The sequence below is a fragment of the Xyrauchen texanus genome, chromosome 31, assembly GCF_025860055.1.
Source record: "Xyrauchen texanus isolate HMW12.3.18 chromosome 31, RBS_HiC_50CHRs, whole genome shotgun sequence".
NCBI classification, from domain to species: Eukaryota; Metazoa; Chordata; class Actinopteri; order Cypriniformes; family Catostomidae; genus Xyrauchen; species Xyrauchen texanus.
Window position 1 is genome coordinate 26,656,980 of NC_068306.1, and position 20,430 is coordinate 26,677,409.

General features: G+C 36.9%; 2 protein-coding genes and 1 pseudogene across 2 annotated transcripts in view; 2 read left to right on the forward strand and 1 right to left on the reverse strand.

Moving 5' to 3' along the window:
- Window positions 1-2,017, reverse strand: part of LOC127625217 (BUD13 homolog) — an 8,834-nt gene extending 6,817 nt beyond the window's left edge. The window contains 6 exon segments of the mRNA XM_052100363.1: window positions 246-484; window positions 763-1,043; window positions 1,125-1,167; window positions 1,248-1,332; window positions 1,794-1,864; window positions 1,867-2,017. Of these exon segments, the coding sequence (XP_051956323.1) occupies window positions 246-484; window positions 763-1,043; window positions 1,125-1,167; window positions 1,248-1,332; window positions 1,794-1,864; window positions 1,867-1,885 (738 nt within the window). The 5' untranslated portion in view covers window positions 1,886-2,017.
- Window positions 2,018-8,731: 6,714 nt separating this feature from the next.
- On the forward strand, window positions 8,732-13,368 carry LOC127624901 (uncharacterized). Its single transcript, XM_052099842.1, has 6 exons — window positions 8,732-8,907; window positions 11,964-12,015; window positions 12,132-12,200; window positions 12,361-12,429; window positions 12,542-12,610; window positions 12,709-13,368. The coding sequence occupies exons 1-6, from the start codon at window positions 8,732-8,734 to the stop codon at window positions 13,366-13,368; spliced, it is 1,095 nt and encodes a 364-aa protein (XP_051955802.1).
- Window positions 13,369-17,213: 3,845 nt separating this feature from the next.
- On the forward strand, window positions 17,214-20,174 carry LOC127624902 (uncharacterized; annotated as a pseudogene).
- The last annotated feature ends 256 nt before the right edge of the window (window positions 20,175-20,430 follow it).

A 20,430-nucleotide genomic window follows, 5' to 3' on the forward strand; every position in this document is an offset into this window, starting at 1 on the left:
AAATGCCTTGTATGTGTAAGCATACTTGGCAATAAAGCTCATTCTGATGTATAGGTGTAGGAACAGTGTATTAATTTGGATAATTTTTTAAGATACAGTTTTTTAAGAGAAGGTTTCACAACACGCTAATTAAAGCACTGCTGCTAAAAGCATCCAAGAAAAGTCTAAAACTATTCCACCTCACGTATCGACTAGTTGACCAACATGATCCATCTCCACTAAATATGGCATATATTTAAACTTACTGCCTGTCCATCAAGAGAGTGTGTCCTACGTGGTGGAGACAGGTCAGAGTCAGATCCACTTCTCCCCTGGTGCTTCTTCCTGGGAGGAGAGAGATCTGAATCCGAGCCCAGTCGCCCATGGGGACATCTGCGTGGAGGGGACTGGTCCGAGTCAGAGCATTTGCTGGTCTGGGCTCGTATCCTGGGGGGCGAAAGGTCACCCGAGGGGTTGGCTTTCGTCTTTTTTCTGTGCTGGGACTCTGAAATGACAAATATACAACCAATCTACAGTGCATGTCATCAGGGACTTTAATTTCTAACCACAGAGACACAGGGTTTACACATTTTGGTGAAATCAACCAACAAATGCCATACTTATAGCAGTCTCTGCATATTAGGCTGGGATAGGGGAAACATTAAAAAATCAGAAAAATCACACATTTCACTTGTACAGTAAGATGTGCAAAGAAGAAAACTAAAAGTAAAGTGCTCAGGAAGCAAATCATTTATAGCCAAACTAGTGGTCTTATCACTGTACCTTTATTGTGCTGCCTCTGAGATCTGGAAGGTGAGACTTTTACGCTCTTTCTTGGAGTGGAAGGCGATGAGGAGTCATGTCGTCTGTTTTTGTTTTCTGTTCTGTGTCTCTGGGAAGAAAGATCAGACGAGTCATGATATTTTCTTCCCGGAGGTGAGAGATCTGGCAAGTCATGGCGACCCCTTTTGGGCGAGAGTTCAGGGGAGTTGTGCCGCACCCTCCGTACAGGAGAACCATCTGGCGAGTCATGCTGTACCATATGACCTCTGTCAGTTTCTGAACTAAACATACAAGGGACCTTCATTACACTGTATATACGGTGACTAAATAAGAATAAATAGGGGGAGAGTAAAGACTGTTACCTTCTATTTAAAATTGAGTCCTGGATTTCTTGGGGATCTGTATCTGTTGTGAGAATGTAAGACACAAATATATATATATTTGCAACCACACACACACACAAATAAAAAACATACAAGTCTTACCACCCATCACTTTCCACTTGTTACTGGCTCGGAATGCCTCCAACTGCTTAACCTCATCTGGCCGTTCATCTATCATTTCTGCTATCTAAAAACAGAGGATTTACAAGACATTTAACATTAATGCAGAGTGCCACAGCTGGACTGCAATGTAACTTTCATGCTTGCAATCCCTAACAAAAGGTACTTGGGAGAAACCATGGAACAATGATGAGCACCAGACACAGTGTGTTCTTATACACCATGGTATTTTCATGATACTTCCAAAGTTCATCAACAATACCATGGTACATGCCCTAAAACATTATATTGCCATGATGTCATATTCAAAAACGAAAGGGAGTACCATGGTGTTCATTTTTTATTTTTTTTCTCATATTGGCTGTGAATGTGTTACAAAAACACTTTGAATGCATATTATTCAGTATGACTTTCAAACTGGGTAAAAGCATATCACACCTTCTAATCTACTGTATATTGCTGATATTTTAACTGGCGGTAGTAAAATTAGCTATTTAGTTTAAAGAAGGACAGCATCCTTCTACACACCACAGGCGCCTCCTCGTCGTCTTCATCATCCTTGTTTTCTTCTTCGTGAGCAGCGAGCTGCCTCCAATCATGTCATCATCCACGATTTTCATCCTGTTGTTTATAATGATTTGAATGGGAGTTAATGGCAGCAACCTTGTTGGGTTGCCTAAATCTCAAATCCGAGTGAGCTGCTAATCTAAATACTATTTTGGACTTAGGTAAAGTTAGTTTTATATTGCACATTCGCACATTCACGGACTTCCGCGTTCAATAACTCGTGAACTAAACGTTGTTGCTACACACAACACCTATCACATATAACTACAGATAAAACACCAGAAGCTACAACATAAATTTCCTCAAAACGATCTTTCCTTCGCACTGTACAAAATACATTGATCTCTATGCGCAGGCTGCTAAGAAGGGACCATCTGCAAAGTGCAAACCCGAAGGAAAGCTCGTTTTGAGGAGATTAAAATATTAAAACAATGTTATTTGTGTAGTAACAATATTCAGCTCACGAGATATTGAACGCGGAACTCCGCAAATATGCGAAGCGAATATAAAAAGCAACTTTACCCAAGTGGCAGACTTGATCATGTAGGACCTTCAGGACCACATAGCCTGGACAGCACCATGAACATAGTCAAGTTTTTAAAAAAAACCCAACCAGGGTAAAAATAGTTTCAGGTTTGATATTTGCTGCGTATTCACCTAGACTGCTTTAGTGTACTTTTGTGTAGGCTATTGTACATACAGTACGCAAAAATGTTTTATGTAAAAGTTACAGTAATTCACCAAAGGGATTTTTTCATGTTCCAAAGGCTGTAGTGCTTTCCTATTGACCATACCTACTTACTACAGGTGAAAATTTGACAATAACTCCCTTACTGTACGTACTGAAGGGTTGGGGTCAGAATCCCCTGTCTCTTCAATTTAATAATATATATATCCTTTTTATATATATCCTTTTGAATGATTACTTTATTCTTATTAAAAATTCAACAATCAATATCCTAATCATTTCTGTATTCATTTTCTTTTAGGTGCATTCCAGTGTGTGCCCTTGGGTTGTGTTCACATGCAAGGGGCCTTTTGATGATAATTGTCTTGGGATTCAGAGAGCGTGAGAGAGACTCTGTACTCATGTATTGCATATATATTATATATATATTGTAAGTAAATCAAAACCAAATAATTTACAAGCTTTTAACTTCATGAGGTGCAATGGCAAGGTATCATAACACCGGAGACGTCCTTGGTGAATCTGCCTCTGGCTGGACATTCCTTTACAGTCCTTTTTAAAGTCCATCAACTTTTTGACATGTTCAGAAATCCCCTCCTGGAAACTTCCTCTGCATACATTCAGTCTTTTACAGCCAATTGGTCAAACATAAAATCTTGAACTGTCATTATTTCTGGAAGACCCCTTAGGACTTTTGCATATAAAACTCTTTGTCTCTTTGTCCTCTTTTTCTGGACCTTTCCATCATCGCTGTATCTTCTGTATCTCGTCCATAACACATAGACGGTAATGATGGCATTTTTCTCCTTTCTTTTGCAAAGCTCTTTCTAATACATTTTCAACTCCTCTCTACTCTGCCACCATCATCTGCTTAATAAATGCTTACAACATTCAGTGTAGTATGTTTTTCTTTATAAACCATTTTCATAATAAAAATCTTTATAAAACAAGTTGAGGTGTTTTTCTTAATAAACTATTTTCTCAATATATGGTTACAATGATTATTAATACAAGTGTTTTACAGTAAACACATTCTTAATAAATTGTTTAACAACTACTTATGGTACCTTTCATTATAAAACCACTTTTTATTAGTTACAATTGTGGTTTACTATGACCCATAAATACTTCATATACCAAAAGCCATGATTAGAATAGAATAATTGCATATTTCACAACAATATCCACATATCTGCATCTATATATCTGTCTTAGTTGACTTGTATAAGTTTGAGGGTCAATTTATACATAATTTCACATTATTTTCATTAAGTGAACATCTCATGTGTATTTCTTTAGGGAGTGGAGTAAAGGGGCATATTATCTTTCCTGCTTTCCTGGAGTGAAATGTTTTATCAGCCTGTTAAGGTGGACTGATCTTCTGATAATTAGCTCAGGCCTTCTTCAGCCTCGAAGAGAACTGTTGTTTGTCAGTGTTCTGTGTGTGTGTGCGTTTGATATTCTTTGCAGGTTCTGAACTTTGTGATATAGCCTAAAACATTCTCGGACCCTGGAAGAAGGTCACCACCACGGACTTAAATCTCGGAAATGGACGACAAATATTCTGATTAACGGCGATATACCCACTTATCTATCAAAAATGTATTATTGTTTAGACTTTGTTGTCTTAGCCAATCAGAAGTAAACGATTATGTAATGCATGTCCTTGGAAAAGGTATAATTGTGTGAGATTTGTTTGTAAGGTAGAGTTGGCTTGCGACCTCCTTGTGACTTTGACGCTGGCTCTACCAATTTAACTGCAAACTATTCTTCAGTAAAATTGTACTTATTTGATTGAATTTCACGACTCCTGGTCTTCTTTCATCATATTATCTGGTCCTGGGTCTTACAACTGTACCCCCCCAAACAGTACAATTATCAAATAATTTTCCTGTTCCAAAGGCTGTAGTGCTTTCTAGTGACCATACTGACTTACTACAGGTGAAATTTGACAATAACTCCTTACTGTACGTACAATAAACTAATAAGTTCAAGAAAACATTACTGTAATTCCCCTAAAGTATTTTTTCCTGTTCCAATGGCTGTAGTGCTTTCCTAGTGATCAGACTGACTTACTACAGGTGAAATTTTCACAATAACTCCCTTACTGTACAATTATCAAATATATTTATGTAATAAACATTATTACATGTGTTTATTACATATGTTTATGTAATAAACTGTAATTCACCTATAGTGTTTTTTTATATTTATATTCCAATGGTTGTAGTGCTTTCCTAGTGATCAGACTGACTTACTACATGTTGAATACTGCCAATACCTACCTTACTGTAAGTATATTACAATCATATTATTCTGAAGAAATTATTCTATTTTCACCTTTTTCATGTTCCAGAGGTTATAGCATGTTCCTAGTGATCACTCTACTCAATTAACTTTGATCAATGTATTAGGTAAAAGTATGTATTATAACTGCTGTTCCTTGTACAACACATTTCTTTCATTGATTAAAGAAATTCAGATACTTTAGATTAATCATATTTTCAACGTTATAAATAAGCAACACCCTTATTGTAATGATTCAAGTTAAGTTTTTGTTATGAAGTCCTGAAGAAGTGCATTCTGGAATACAGGATAATGTATGACATTCAGTACCACGGACAGTAATATTTCTGCAGGACTGTAAACATCAATCAATGTACATGAATTGTGTTATTGTTAAAGTTCCATGTTAAACACAGATGTCATACAACAGGAAAACATAAAATAGAGTTTAGTCATTCTTTTTATTCAACACCTGGAGAACACTGTTACACACTCTTTATCACAGATAAAAACAGAAAAACAGAGGTGAATAAAACAGCAAGACATGGGCTGTAGTATGTTCTGTAGGGTCCAGACAAGATGATCCAACTTGCTTTGTAGCAGTCGTCTCGATGCTTTTCAAAACCTTTTGAAATAAATCATATGTCATTATTAAAACCACCACACTTACACAGTTCTTTTTCATTTTTTTTTCTCAAATAAATATATAAATATAAACGGTTGTAAAATGAAGCAATTAACTATGTTCAGGAGATTAAACATGTCTGGTGCTGAGGTTTAGTGTTTTAGAAAATGCTAAATCAATGCTCAGTTTTCAATATGGTACTGATGCACAGCAGGGTTGCAGAATTAATACCAGTATACACTCACTGAGCACTTTATTAGGAAAACCTGTACACCGATTTATTCATGCAATTTTCTAATCAGACAACTATGTGACAGCAGTTCAATGCATAAAACAATACATATATGGAACAGGAGCTTCAGTTAATGTTCACATCAACCATCAGAATAGAGAAAAATGTGATCTCAGTTATTTCGACCATGGGATTGTTGGTGCCAGACGGGCTGGTTTGAGTATTTCTGTAACTGCTGATCTGCTGAGATTTTCAGGCACAACAGTCTCTAGAGTGTGTAGAGAATGGTGCGAAAAACAAAAAAACATCCAGTTAGCAGAAATTCTGTGGACGAAAATGCCTTGTTGATGAGAGAGTTCAATTGAGAATAGCCAGGCTGCTTCGAGCTGACAGAAAGGCTATATGGTAACTCCGATAACCCATCTGTAAAATTGTGGTGAGCAGAAAAGCATCTCAGAATGTACAACACGTCGAACCTTGAGGCGAATGGGCTACAACAGCAGAAGACCACGTGGGGCACTTTATTAGAACCATAGTGTTCCTATTAAAGCGCTCAGTGAGTGTGTGTGTGTATTTAAATATACTATATTGCATTCAGAAAGTATTCAGACCCCTTAAAAAAAAATCACATTTTCTTATGTTGCAGCCTTATGCTAAATTGCTTTCAGTTATTTATTTTTTCACATCAATCTACACTACTCCATAATGACAAAGCTAAAAACATTTGATAACTTTGCAAATTTATAAAAAAAAAAAAAAACTGAAATATCACAATGGAGTATGTATTCAGACCCTTTGCTATGACACTTGTAATTTAGCTCAGGTGCATCCCATTTCTCTGGATCATCTTTGAGATGATTCTACACTTTGATTGGTGTCCACCTGTGGCAAATTCAATTGATTGGACATGATTTGGAAAGGCACACACCTGTCTATATAAGATCTCACAGCTGAAAATGCATATCAGAACAAAAACCAAGCCATGAGGTCAAAGGAACTTTATGCAGAGCTCAGAGACATGGTTGTGTCGAACAACACAGAACACGAGGCACAGAAATGGGGAAGGCTACAACATTTTTTCGTCTGCACTGAAAGTTCCTAAGAGCACAGTGGCCTCCATATTATTCTTAAATAGAAGAATTTTGGATCAACCAGGACTCTTCCTAGAGATGGCCACCCGGTGCCAAACTAAGCAATCGGGGAGAAGGGACTTACATTTACATTTATGCATTTGGCAGACGCTTTTATCCAAAGCAACTTATAGAGCACTTATTACAGGGACAATCCCCCCGGAGCAACCTGGAGATAAGTGCCTTGCTCAAAGACACAATGATGGTGGCTGTGGGGATCAAACCAGCGACCTTCTGATTAACAGTTATGTGCTGTAGCCCACTACGCCACCACCACTCACGGCCTTGGTAAGAGAGGTGACCAAGAACCTGATGGTCACTGTTTGAGCTCCAGAGATCATGTGTGGAGATAGGAGAATCATGCAGAAGTACAACCATCACTGTAACACTCCACCGATCTGGGCTGGAGTGGCCAGACGGAAGCCTCTCGTCAATGCAAGACACAAAAAGCACCTAAAGGACTCTCAGACTGTGAGAAACAAGATTCTCTGGTCTGATGAAATTAAGATTGAACTGTTTGGGCTCAATTCCAAGCATCATGTCTGGAGGAAACCAGGCAACGCTCATCACCTGCGCAATGCCATCCCATCGGTGAAGCATGGTGGTAACAACATCATGCTATGGGGGGTTTTTCAGCAGCAGGGACTGGGGGACTGGTCAGTGTTGAAGGAAAGCTGAACGCAGCAAAACATAGAGATGTCCTTAATGAAAATGTGGTTTAGAGCACTCAGGACCTCAGACTGGGCCGAAGGTTCACCTTCCAACAGGACAATGACCCTAAGCACACAGCCAAGACTGGCTTATGTCCTTGAGTAGCCCAGCCAGAGTTTGAACCCAATTAGTGGTGTCTGGAGAGACCTGAAAATTGCTGTCCACCAATGGTCCCCATCCAACCTGACATAGCTTGAGAGGATCTGTTGAGAAGAATGGCAGAAAATCCCAAATGCAGGTGTCCAAAGCTTGTCACATCATATCCATTAAAGAAAAACAAATTCAAATATCGAGTCATAAATGTACGAGTCAAATTATTATAATTTTTTTTTTTTTTTGGTAATCAGCATTATGCAACAAATGCTGTCAATTTAGCTTAACTTGTATTGAACCCAAAACATTCCTTTATGTAAACACACACCTTAAATTCAGAGGTGCAAATTATGCCAAAAAACGTTTTGGCTATCAGCCTTATTTTGAGTTGTGCAGTTTTATTTTTCTCTTCTATGAAGCCAAACATTGTATATTCCAACATGTACTGTTCACATGGCAAGCACTCTACTGAGAAAAACACAAATGTACAGTATACCTCAACAAAAGTGTGCTGCATCACTTTCTTTGTATAACTGTATGAATTTTTTTGGTCATAGGCTTACCACATTTTGAATTTAGGTAAAAACATATTGGTAATGTGAAATCAGTTTCACTTTGTAAAGTCTCACATCGATTTACAATGATTACACAAAAACAACCATTCACACAAACTTAAACTTACCTGGTCTGTTATTTGTTAAGTTGCTCTACCCCTGGAGAACGATACAGCTCTATCTTTCATCTATGTGCGTACAGTTTGAGCCAGTTTCAACTGAACCCCTCCTCTCAATCTCACTAAATATTCCACTCACATGTCACCTCACAGTAATGAGATTATAACAGTAATCCAGCCTCTTATTGGAAGGGTCAACTATGAACCAGCAAAAACAATAAATAGATGTGACAGGCTATTTCAGCTCACGTATGATTGTACTTAAATGTAGTGGTTTAGAATTGTAATTTGTGTCCCTGGAGTTTGCACATTTTCCAGGCAACAGAACAATACAAATATTGCTATTATATAATACAAATGATAAAATTATGATTTTTAAAAAAATCATTTTATAAAATACACAAAGCATTACAAAAGTATTAAAGTTGTCTTGCCACCATAATTCCTAATGTATTTGGAATATGGAATCTGATTGTAATGTTCACACCAGCAGCATGTACACACAGGGTCACCGTGTGGTCTCTTCTTGGGTCAGGGCTGAGATGTGTAGGTGCTGCAGCGGGAACGGTGATCCTGTGTTTGGGCCCAGAGAACAAGTTGCCAGTATAGGACTATTGAGAGCAGAGGAGCAGAGAGGGTGAGAGAAGTGTGTCTACAGAGGTGTGGAGGCTGGTGCCATACACACGCCTCCTCAAATGTGCTCAGAGGTGTTGAGATGCACACGATGGACGATTCATTTGACCTGAACATTGAGGTAAACATGCTGAAACAATGAGTTATGGTAAACTGTTTTATATAATTGCATTTGGTAGACACTTTCAAAGCAACTTACAGTTCATTCAAACAGATTTTATTAGTAGTACGTGTTCCAACATCTAATGGAAAGCCTTCTCAGAATAGTGGAAGCTGTTAGGTAGGACAAACTCCCTATTATGATTTTGAAGTGAAGTTTAATGATGGAAACATATGGAAACAGTGTCCAATTTTTCAATCGACAGCATTTGTTGCATAACCACAAATATTTACTTTTTAACTCGTTCCTCCTATTCTATAAAAAGCAAAAACAAAGTTACCGTGAGTCACTTACAATAGAAGTGAATGGGGCCAATATGTGGTGGATTTAAAGGGAGAAATGTGAAGCTTATCATTTAATAAACGCACTTACATTCATTTTTCTGTTAAAACGTATGCATTATTTGAATTGTAAAATTTGAATAAATTGTAATCCATTTTATGGATTTAGGGTTTGTTGACATTGCATCATCATGGCACAGAAAAAGTTGTTACACAGAAAAGTTAGTAAGTGACTTTATAACACTAAAATCATGTGTATATGCATATTGTTATGTCTTGTGGGTAAACGTTTGAAACAGTGAGTTTTTTAATGTTAAAAAATTGCCCCCATTCATTTCCATTGTAAGTGCCTCACTGTTAACCAGATTTTTGCTGCTTCTTTTTTTAAAGAAAGGAGAGGCAAGTCAAAATACAATGTTGAGGTAATTAATATAATGCCACAAATGTGGTTGAATGAGCTTAACTTGTATTGAACCCGAAATATTCCTTTAACTGTAAATCTGAATTCTACTGTGTATACTATGAATTTTGCAAGTTGTAAATAACTCTCTAAATTGCACCGGAAAGCATAATGGAAATGTAAAATGGTCTCTTGAGGCTCAGCAAGCTGTAGGTGAATCGTCATTTTAACCTGCAGACACCAAACCATAACATATACTATAGCCAAAATTCCCAGTTTCTCTCAGTGTCTCATTTCATTACCCTGTTTTTCCCAAGCCATCTCTCTAGGTCTCACTCTGCTGGTCTGTTTGCGGAGATGTGTGAATGTCACCAGCCCTCACACCTACACAGACACACTTCTATCACCTTCTCTGCTGTTCTACTCACTCCAAAGTCCCACCAATGTACACACTGTGCAACTACCAGGTTCAAACAACAGCACCTGCACACTTCCAATCTCTAAACTGGACACACAATGACCCACCATAACCTCTGATGCTAATAAGTAGAGTTTGCTTAGGCAAGCATCGCTATTGTTATTTGCTCATGCTTGATACATGAAATAATGTGGTTTGCGAGGGGACATTTTTAACTAGTTTTCTAAACTTGTGATTTTTGTCTGGCAGATGATAAATCAGGTGAAAAAAAATCCCATAGATTTACATTGAAGGAGGGACCCAATCCATATCTAAGAAGCAGAATATCATATAGACTAGGGGGTGGGCTATTTTGACCTGGTACAGTAAACAACCACCAAGCAGTCAGCCAAGCAATCACCATGGCAACCACCGAGAACACCATACAGACGCATAGCAATGCACTTGACAACGCCCTAGCATTGTGGTGACAGGTTATGCACGGGCAAGCACAACTCACATTTTCTTCTGTAAATGTAGAAATGTAGTTGTATTAAAAAAAAAAAAAAACATTCTGGGTTAGATACAAATGAAACTCAATCCACAACATTTGTGGCATAATGTTGATTACTGTGAAAAGGAATTTTGACTCATCACGTTTATTACAAAAACAATGGAAGTGAATGGGGCCAGTCTATAAATATTAAAATACAAACAGTTTCAAAAGTGTAGCCACAAGACGTAAACACTATGTGCATGAACATGATTTCAGAGGGATAATATTGCATACTAATCTTATTTATTGAAGTTATTTCCAATATTACAACTTCGTTGCCCTGATGATATAATGCTGTAAACCCTGTAAGCAATTTTATCACTCTAAAATCATGTTAACACAAAATGTTTACATCTTGTGGCTACACTTTTGAAACCGTGTCTATTTTAATGTTTATGGACTGGCCACATTCAATTCCATTATAAACGCTTTATTATCTATTGTTTCTTTATTTTCTTTTTTTTTTTTTGTAAAAGAGGAACGAAATAATATTTTGTGCTAATCAACATTATAAATGCACAAATGCTACTGATTGAGTGTAACTTGTATTATACCCAGAAAATTTCTTTAAAAAGCACAAACAACCATCAGTCATCAAGATTCAGTTGCAGAAATGGGAATACGCTGAAATCTATGTAGAGAACGAGTGTATGACTGCATTAATTAAATGACCCAACCGTATCAATAAAATTTACCAAGGTCTTTTGCTAAGCACTAATTAATCATCACTAAGTCATCTCTAGAAAGATTCATTTACCGGTTCTTTATGTAAATTACACGAGCGTCTTTTTCAGGGTGAAAGACTCTTATTCAACAGATTCCTTAAAACACAAGTCTTTCGCGACAACTTTTATTTTCTTTAAAATAAATAGCCTTCTAAAAATATATATATATATTAATCCTATGTTCCTAATTCAATTTTATAAATACCCAGATTCGTTATTGTAATTTTTAGAAAATGTTCTCATATTACAATTTGGTTTAAGCTATTCGGATAATGCAAAAAAAATATATTCTTTATTATGCTTACAAAGAAATAACACTATTGTTTCTTTTTGAAGGATACAAATGGAGTATAAAGTGTACTTAAATGAAGAGGCACCTGTTCCAGCAGCTACAAAAAGGCGATGGACACAGAATATAATAGGTTGCTGAATTCAGAATAATATGCAAATAACTGTAATTTAGGCAATTGTTTTCTTATTGTAAAATTACATATTGACATTAATCAAATAAGCAAGAATTCTGCTCTTTCTTCTTCTTCAGGCGCAAAAAGAGAAGATCATACAAGACATGGCTTATTCCTGATATAGTTGAAGTAATTCAGGTTTTGATGTTGGCCTAAAACCATTTTCAGTGATAAATACATGGCCATAGTTAGACAAGAAGCCATGTCTAACTAGCTCCTGTATGTTTATAATTTCATACTTATAGGAAAACATTTCCAATGATGACAGTGGTGACAATATCAGCAAATCTAACAGGAACTCCCCTGATGCTCATGTGAGAATAGTTTTTTTTTTTTCAAAGTTAATCTTCTTTAGAATTGCGCTTCTTTATTGTCATAAGGTTGGCAATTCTTTGTTCCTTTTCAGCCAGTACATATAAAAATGTAAAAGTATAGTACATGCATAGTGGTCCAATAGCTGTACATGTCTCACAGGGAAACGTTTCTACTGATGATGAGAATGAGGTCATCAGCGATGCTGATGGGAACTTTTCAGATGCTGATGTGAGAAGAATTTCTGATCTTTTCTTTTTATCCAATGTTTTTTGCATACATTTGTAAATATCTGTGTTCATATCTTTGTTTTAATGTGTAATAAATGCACAATTTCTGACAGGAAAGCTTTTCTGCTGATGATGAGGATGATGTTTTTAGCACAGCTTATGAGAACTTTCCACAGACTCATGTGAGAATAAAGTTTAGAATATGTACTAGTCTATAGCCTCACACTTTTTTTTCTTCTTTATGTGTCAGCTTGTAATAAGTGCAATATTTACTTTCTAGATTGTCAGAAACCACAGTGCAGTTTGTGAGGGAAGCACAGAAGAAAGAGAGGAGTGGTGTGCCAGTGAGGAAAAGATATATCCAAATGCCAAAATCACTAATGAAGAATCTCTCCTGTCTATACTTGCCTACAGCCTCAGGCATACAACATCCAAAGTGGCTTTGAGTGACTTGTTAGATCTTATCAATCTCCACTGTCCTGATTCAACCAATGGCGTTCCAGATAGCTTATACAAGTTCATGAAATCCTTTCACTGTGACACTTTTGAAGTCCAGTATATTTGCCCATCCTGCCAATATTTCTTTGGTAATGAAATCCCCACCCACTGTGCTTCATGCAATGGTGCCCCAGGGGACATGGAAAACCTAATCAAATCTGGCTCTGTCTTTATCAAGTTATCTATTGCAGATCAATTAAGAGGTAAATTTCAGAATACAGATTTTTGTCAGTCTTTGAATTACAAATGGTCAAGGACAAAGCGCAACTCACAAAACGTTGAAGACATATTTGATGGCACTATGTACAAATCTATTGATGCACTAAATGACCCAAATTTGGCGAATATTTCAGTGTCATGGAATGTTGATGGTGTTCCAATTTTCAAATCTTCTCCTTTTCATATCTGGCCACTTCAAGTTACAATCAACGAGCTCCCCTAATCTGAGGGCAAAGCATGTCATTCTTGGCGGTTTGTGGTTTGGGCCAAGAAAGCCAGAAATGAACTCGTTTCTGCAATCGTTTGTTAATGAATTGCGAAGTCTTGAAAACCAAGGGTTACCTTGTCAGTGGAAAGGTGAAAAATCAGTAGTCCATGTTTACAGTTTGCTTTGCATTTGTGATTCAGTGGCTCGTTGTGCTGTACAGAACGTCAAGCAATTTAATGGAGAGCATGGTTGTAACTGGTGTTATCAAAAGGGTGAAGTTGTAGAAAAGGGTAATGGGTTTACAAGGGTGTATCCTTTGCAGTCAACGGAGCCAGAGCTAAGATCACACAAAAAACACACTAAAGATGCTCAGCAAGCTGTGGATTCGGAAACATGCATAAATGGTGTAAAAGGTCCATCTCCTCTAATGCTGCTGATGTTTTTTAACATGGTTACTGGATTTGGATATGATTACATGCATGGCATATTACTTGGTGTTTGTCGCCAGCTGACTACCCTATGGTTTGACTCCAAATACCATACAGAGTCTTGGTACATTGGAAGAGAAGTCGAGCAAATTGAAAGAAGGTTACTTGCCATTAAACCACCTGCAAGTATAACAAGACCACCCCGTTCAATTTCTTTGCGTAAATATTGGAAAGCTTCGAATACAGACACTTTTTCTTATTTTACAGCCTTCCCTGTTTGTTCGGCATTTTACCCAGAAAATATCTTGACCATTTACTACTTCTAGTACAGGCCACATACATTCTCCTTCAAGATTCAATTCCCCCATGACATTGACAAAGCTGATGGCCTTTTAAAATCATTTGTGGGCCGCTTTGAGTCTCTGTATGGAAAGTGTCATGTGTCTTATAATGTCCACATACTTGTACATGCAGCAGCATCTGTAAAAAATTGGGGTCCTTTATGGAGTCACAGTGCATTCTTATATGAGTCCCAGAATGGACACCTTCAGAAACTCTTTCATGGCACACAAGCTGTAGCAGAGCAAATTGTTAACATGTTTAACCTTTACCAGCATGTTCCACGACTCATTGCTGCTGTATTCAATGATGAACAAACACAACACAGCAAAAGCTTTGTTGAAAAAATGTTGGGAGGTACCAAGATTGTCACAAAGTGTATTGGTAGTTCTAGCGTGATGTTTCTTGGATGCCCAAATGTACGACAGCCAACCCCAAGAGAGTCTTATCTCCTTCAAGAGTCAGGTTTTAGTGCAAATAAAGCTTTCAGTTTTTATTCTAGGGCTGTGGTATATGGCAAGCGAATTCATTCAAAAGGAGCAAAATCTTTATCTAAAAGAATCAACTATGCAGTTCAAACCAAACATGGGTCTGTAGCATTAATACGATCATTTATAAATGTAGGTAATGCGCAAGGAGAGGGTCATGCCTTCATTGATGTTATGAAAACAACAAGTAATGACATCAGCAAAGACAGAGAATCAGGGATAACAGCAACAAGCATTTTAAAAGAAAGAGGGATAGACTCAGTTGAACTAATCAAATGCACAGACATACATTCAACCTGTGTCTATCTCAAGGACCTGCCAGGTCTTGCAAATAATTTTTTTGCATCCAACCAAATAGATGGGAGTTGGATTAAAAATAAATTGCTGGTTTTGATCTTAATGTTATAAAATGTAAAAGTGTACAGTACACAGACTCATATCTCTTAAATGTTGAAATGTCTTGGATGTTTGCATAAATGCATAATTTTGAAATGATTTAGAGTAATGGTTAATTTTTTATTTTTGCCTATATCTATTCTTACTCTTAATTGTATTCATTTATTTGTTAAGACTCATTGTTTCTATTGCTGCCAACAGAGCATAATATATAAAAAATAGTTCAACGAAATGTACTTGAATCTAATTAAATAAAAATTGTATGACTAAAACTACAGCAACTATCACAGTTTTATTCTCTAGTCATTATATAGTCTATCCTGAATCCAAAACCTGTAGTTTTTTTTATATTTATTTTTCATTTTGTATTTATTTATTTTTCATTTACAGGAAAAAACTCCTGTAAGAAAACATTTAGTTTCTGCAGGAATTATAAAATCCTGCAGGATTTTTCACTTGTGCTGCACAGCAGTATGTGCAGGACATTCCTACTTGTTTTAGAATGAGCCCTTCAATACAACAGAAACATGCAGCAACATCCTACACTAGTGAAAAATCCTGCAGGATTTTATAATTCCTGCAGATTTTTTTTTTAAATCCTGTAGGATTTTAAACTTCCTGCAGGACTGCTGTGCAGCACAAGAGAAAAATCCTGCAGGATTTTATAATTCCTGCAGGATACCTGCAGAAAAAATGAAAATCCTGCAGGATTCCTGTAGGTTATTTTTGTAAGGGTTTCCTTTCTACAGTCTGGATTGTTACCAAATTACAGTTTATGTACAGATTCATTCATTATTATTTCATAAACACATTTTTAAACACCATCATTATAATGCAGGTTTTGTTGCTAAAGGACATTCGATAGCATCAGAACACATAATGTGAGAGATATTTGCCAGTAGGCTACATCTGCAGTTGGCTAAAATGTAGTTGTCTGTTTGCACACGATGAAAAACAATATTAACTTTTTAGACGGTCCCTATCTTGGTTACGACACACATTGAATATTCATCTCTAAAGTACATGCTTAAAAATATACTTGCCCATTTTGATCGATTGTAAAAAATGTTGTAGTTCACAACCTTTGTTGTCAATATCATGTAGCTGCTTCGAATCTGAAAAAAATTGTTTTTTTTCAAAAAAATTTAATTGAAAAAGTTCTTTAACGCGAATGTGCGAATATAAAACCAACTTACCTAAGTCTATTTTGGGCATCATAGACAAACTCGAAAGTTTGAATTTCGGGAACACTACGTTATAGAACACATAATCTATGTTCGGTGGTTTTCGTGGAAGCTAACTGCACGCTAAAGCAGCATTTCTGTTACGCGTCTGCAAGTCTGCAAACCTTTTCAGTGATGAACTTTAATAAAATACAAGTTGATCTTCACATCATTCGCACACAGAGAGGACGCTCGAACAAAACCAAGTGAGGAAAACCAAAACCAAGAGAGGAAAATGTTTGTACTTTGTGTTATTTGTAAAATGCTGAAGTCCCTCACACCTGTATGTGAATGTTTCTCTGGCAGTAATCATTTATCAGTGTCATGCAGCCTGTTTTATTCAGCTGTGTGCTGAATGAGATGCCAAACAAACCGTTGATGAGACCCACACGACTCCACATGCTGAAGTGTCCTTGTGCAAGACACCAAACCCCAAGTTGCTCCCAATCGCAGGCTAGCGCCTTGCAAGGCAGCTCTGCCGTCATTAGTGTGTGACTGTGTTTGTGAATGGGTGAATGAGACACACTGTAAAGTGCTTTGAATACTGCTAAGGTTAAAACAGTGATATATAAGTGCAGACCATTTACCATTTGCACTGTGTGGTGAAAGTGCATTTCAGTGTCTAAATAATATCAGATTGAATTTTACATTTTCATCTGAAATGAAATTCATAGTATGCATCTGTCAAATGTAACTATCTGGTTATTTACTGCCTTTGCATGTTGTCTGAAAGAAACTAAACTAAAAGATGGGCTTCCCATTATAAGATGTGGCCTTCAAGTATTACCTGAGTATACTGTATATGTCTCTTAAACAGCTTTTTACTAAGTCTGAATTTGTCATCCATGAGGTGAGCAACATATTCCTTTCCTACTCTATCTATCACTATATCTATCACTAAAAGGCATCTTTAATTTACACAAACCTCTAATTCTTCTCACCAGCCTCTTCACTTTTTTTAATTGTTAGGATTGTATTTTGGAATCATGTGGGCACAGGATGACTTGTATCCAGGAGTGCCATGTCTGCCAAGTTATACAGAACCTGTTGATGGTAATGTATACCTAATGTATCACGGGACCTCTCTGTGAAAATGCACAACTGATTACCACCTTTGGCTTTTGGCCATCTGAAGGTGGCATGCTGGGACGTGGTGTCTATCTCTGCTGAGATCTGAACAAGGCCAGCAGATACCCTCTTAATCTGTTTGAGCTTGATAGGGTTGTTTTAAGAGTTTTGGTTAATGGTGGATGAATAAAGAGAATTTACTGTCAAGGATATCCACTGCAGAAGACCTGGAATGACCATGGTATGACACTGCCTGGTGCCCTCCAAATTGTGGTATGGTGCCAAGTGGCCTTGAAGAAGACTGTGTTTAGGATCCGAGATGAATTCAGATCATCGACATAATTTACGTGTTTTAAGGTCTGTCCACTCTAATGTAATGTGAAAAACAATACAAATGAACAAAAATTACATGTTATCAACCAAGATGCTAATTTTCTCATGTTTTACAAAGAATAAAAGAGACTTCACTATTACTGTTCTTTAAATGTCTAATTTATCTCCGTATTGTTAAATGTGACTCTTAAATATTTTAACAGTGCAGTATTTCAACCTTGCACATTGCCTATTAGCCAAACAAGAAATATGTTGGTGGGTTATTCTTTTTTACATAGTAAAGCACTTTTAAGCCTACACGTTTTAAGGCTATGCATAGGGGCACCATACAAATGTGGGGTGCCAAAACAAACCCAAGGGACGTGGTCAGACGGTGAAACGTGCAAAGGGGCAAAGATAAGGTAAAAGGTAAAAGGGTAGTTTCACCCCTGGTGGTATTTGAAGTCCTATTGACCTATTGTCTGCACCAGTGGCATAGCCAGAAACAAGACTTTGGGTGTGCCAAGAGAAAAATGGGTGTGCAAGAATTAAAGCACAATTCATTAATATATAATAAAATGATCATTAACAACCATTGCATACATTTATTTTTAATTATAATTGTTTAAGCTCTGTGTTGTTTAAATGACTGAAAAAATATATAAAAGGATACAAATACACCAGGTTTTAGTTACATTCATTGGTTTAAAAACTTAATTGAGGATAAGAAATAAATCAGTAATGCATTGTGTTGAACAGAAGAATGCACAACCTTTCAAAACCTTTTTTGAACATTCTTTGTATTTATGGAGTACAGGGGGGTTTGGTTCATAATGCTGTTGTTATGTTAATTGTTAAGCCAATATAAATAAAGGGTAATATCATGTCGAACATGATGCAAATAATAAAAGTGCAAAAAAAAACAACAACTGCCTTTTCAATTAGATGTGCAGGCTTACACACATGCTGGGTGGCAGTTGCACAGTCATTTTACCTTCCATTGTGTCATATTTCATACACAGGAAGTTTAGACTTGCATGTCCACAAACCTTTGAACACCCTTGACCTTTGAAGATTGATTTAATGACATATTGTTGACCTCCTTTACCTTCACAGGAATTGCTGTGTGATGGTAGAGATATGAAACTTATTTTCTAATGTGATCTGGGTTATGCCTTAAATACAATCACATGCTACAATCACATGTTCATTCATATATGTTCTTACCATCTAATTTGGTACTTGGAAAGTTATTGTAAGCGCCTAAATTACTTACATTTAGTAATTTAGCAGACACTTTTATCCTAGGTGACTAACAAATGTGGTACATAACAAACAATTTGACATACAAAAGGAAATAATATCTGCAGTATCGCACTGCAAATGAGTAGCTAGAGTAGTAGAAGCTAGCGCAGAAGAAAGACACAGTCAAGGAAAGTGCCATTAGTAAGTGCAAAACTATTGCAGTGTGAAATCGTGTAGGTATGTAATTGAACAAATATATGCAACCACTACATACTCACTCCAAAACCTGCTTCAGGCTCTCAGAATATTTCTTAATGAGCTTGTCATTTTTCTACACCTGCAATGTGGTTTACACTATTAGTTAAAGGCTGTACCCAAGAACAATTTGCTGTTGTAACCTGTGTTGGGCTCTGCTTTTTACCAAATTTATCATTAGAGAGATAAGTAACATATTTTCACCCCCACTTATGTAACTGTTAATCTGTTTCTGATTGCACTCCTTCAGTCCTCCTTATCCTTTCCCTTCCTCCTTCCTCTTAAATTTTAAATAGGGTGTTTTTTTAGTCAAACTGGAACACTTAAACAGATTTTCGGTTTATTTTTGTCTTAAGGCTTAATCATGTGGGCTGAGGATGACTTGTATTCAGGTGTGCCATGGGTATCATGGGATCTCTCAAACTCCGGCAGAACAGATCAAGTTCTTTGGCTTTTTTCCATCATAATATGGCATGCTGGGACATGGTGTCTACCTCAGACATGATCTCAAGAAGGCCAGCAGATATCCTCTTAATTGTCCACTTAATCTGCACAATTATGGGTATTACACTGCCTGGTGTCCTCCAAAATGTGGCATGGTATCAAGTTGTCTTTAAGAAGACTGTTTGGGATCCAAAATGAATCTCTGTTATAGATGAAATTCCACCATCCCTTCAAAGTACAGAAGATCCAATTGAAGATAAAATCTACACCATGTTCCATGCCACAACTAAGGAGAATGCAGAAAGAATTAAAGCCTATGGTTTTCCTCAGTCTTGTGGCATTTTTGGGCAAGGTATACACCTCAGCCGAGATCAGAAAGATGGATCATGCCAGCAGAAAGATGGATCAAGTTCCAATACAACAGAGAAGTGTTCTGAGAGTGAAGGTTAATGTTGGGAAAGTTATGGACTATCAAGTTTACCCAATGGAAAAAAATGTACATGATCATGTGTATGACTACCTGCTGACTCCCAAAATGTGGCATTGTGCCAAGTGGTCTTGAGGAAATCTGTGTTTGGAATCCAAGACGAATCACAGTTATTGATTTAATTCGTCCAAAGTAAGAATTATGTGGTGTTTGTAATGAGCAATGAATATTGAATAGTGAATAGAGAATTGTGCTGTCACTGATGCTGATGCTGATCGTGGAATATTTTCTCAGGCTGAAGCTGGACAGAAATAAAGAAAGAAACTGATAATACTGTCATCATTTTTAGCTAATTCGTAGCTTTGTTGAGTAATAAGTAGTTTTTTCCTCATGATTTTATTGGCAAGAAAAACATCTTGTCTTACCGTGTCCTGTAGTATTAAAAAGACATT

Bases quoted from the DNA above. Each gene is read 5' to 3' on its own strand.
- LOC127624901 (XM_052099842.1), top strand. From the start codon at position 8,732: ATGGAATCTGATTGTAATGTTCACACCAGCAGCATGTACACACAGGGT. The intron at 12,016-12,131 runs GTAATTCAGGTT...TCATACTTATAG, and splicing joins TTATTCCTGATATAGTTGAA to GAAAACATTTCCAATGATGA. The intron at 12,430-12,541 runs GTGAGAAGAATT...AATTTCTGACAG, and splicing joins GGAACTTTTCAGATGCTGAT to GAAAGCTTTTCTGCTGATGA.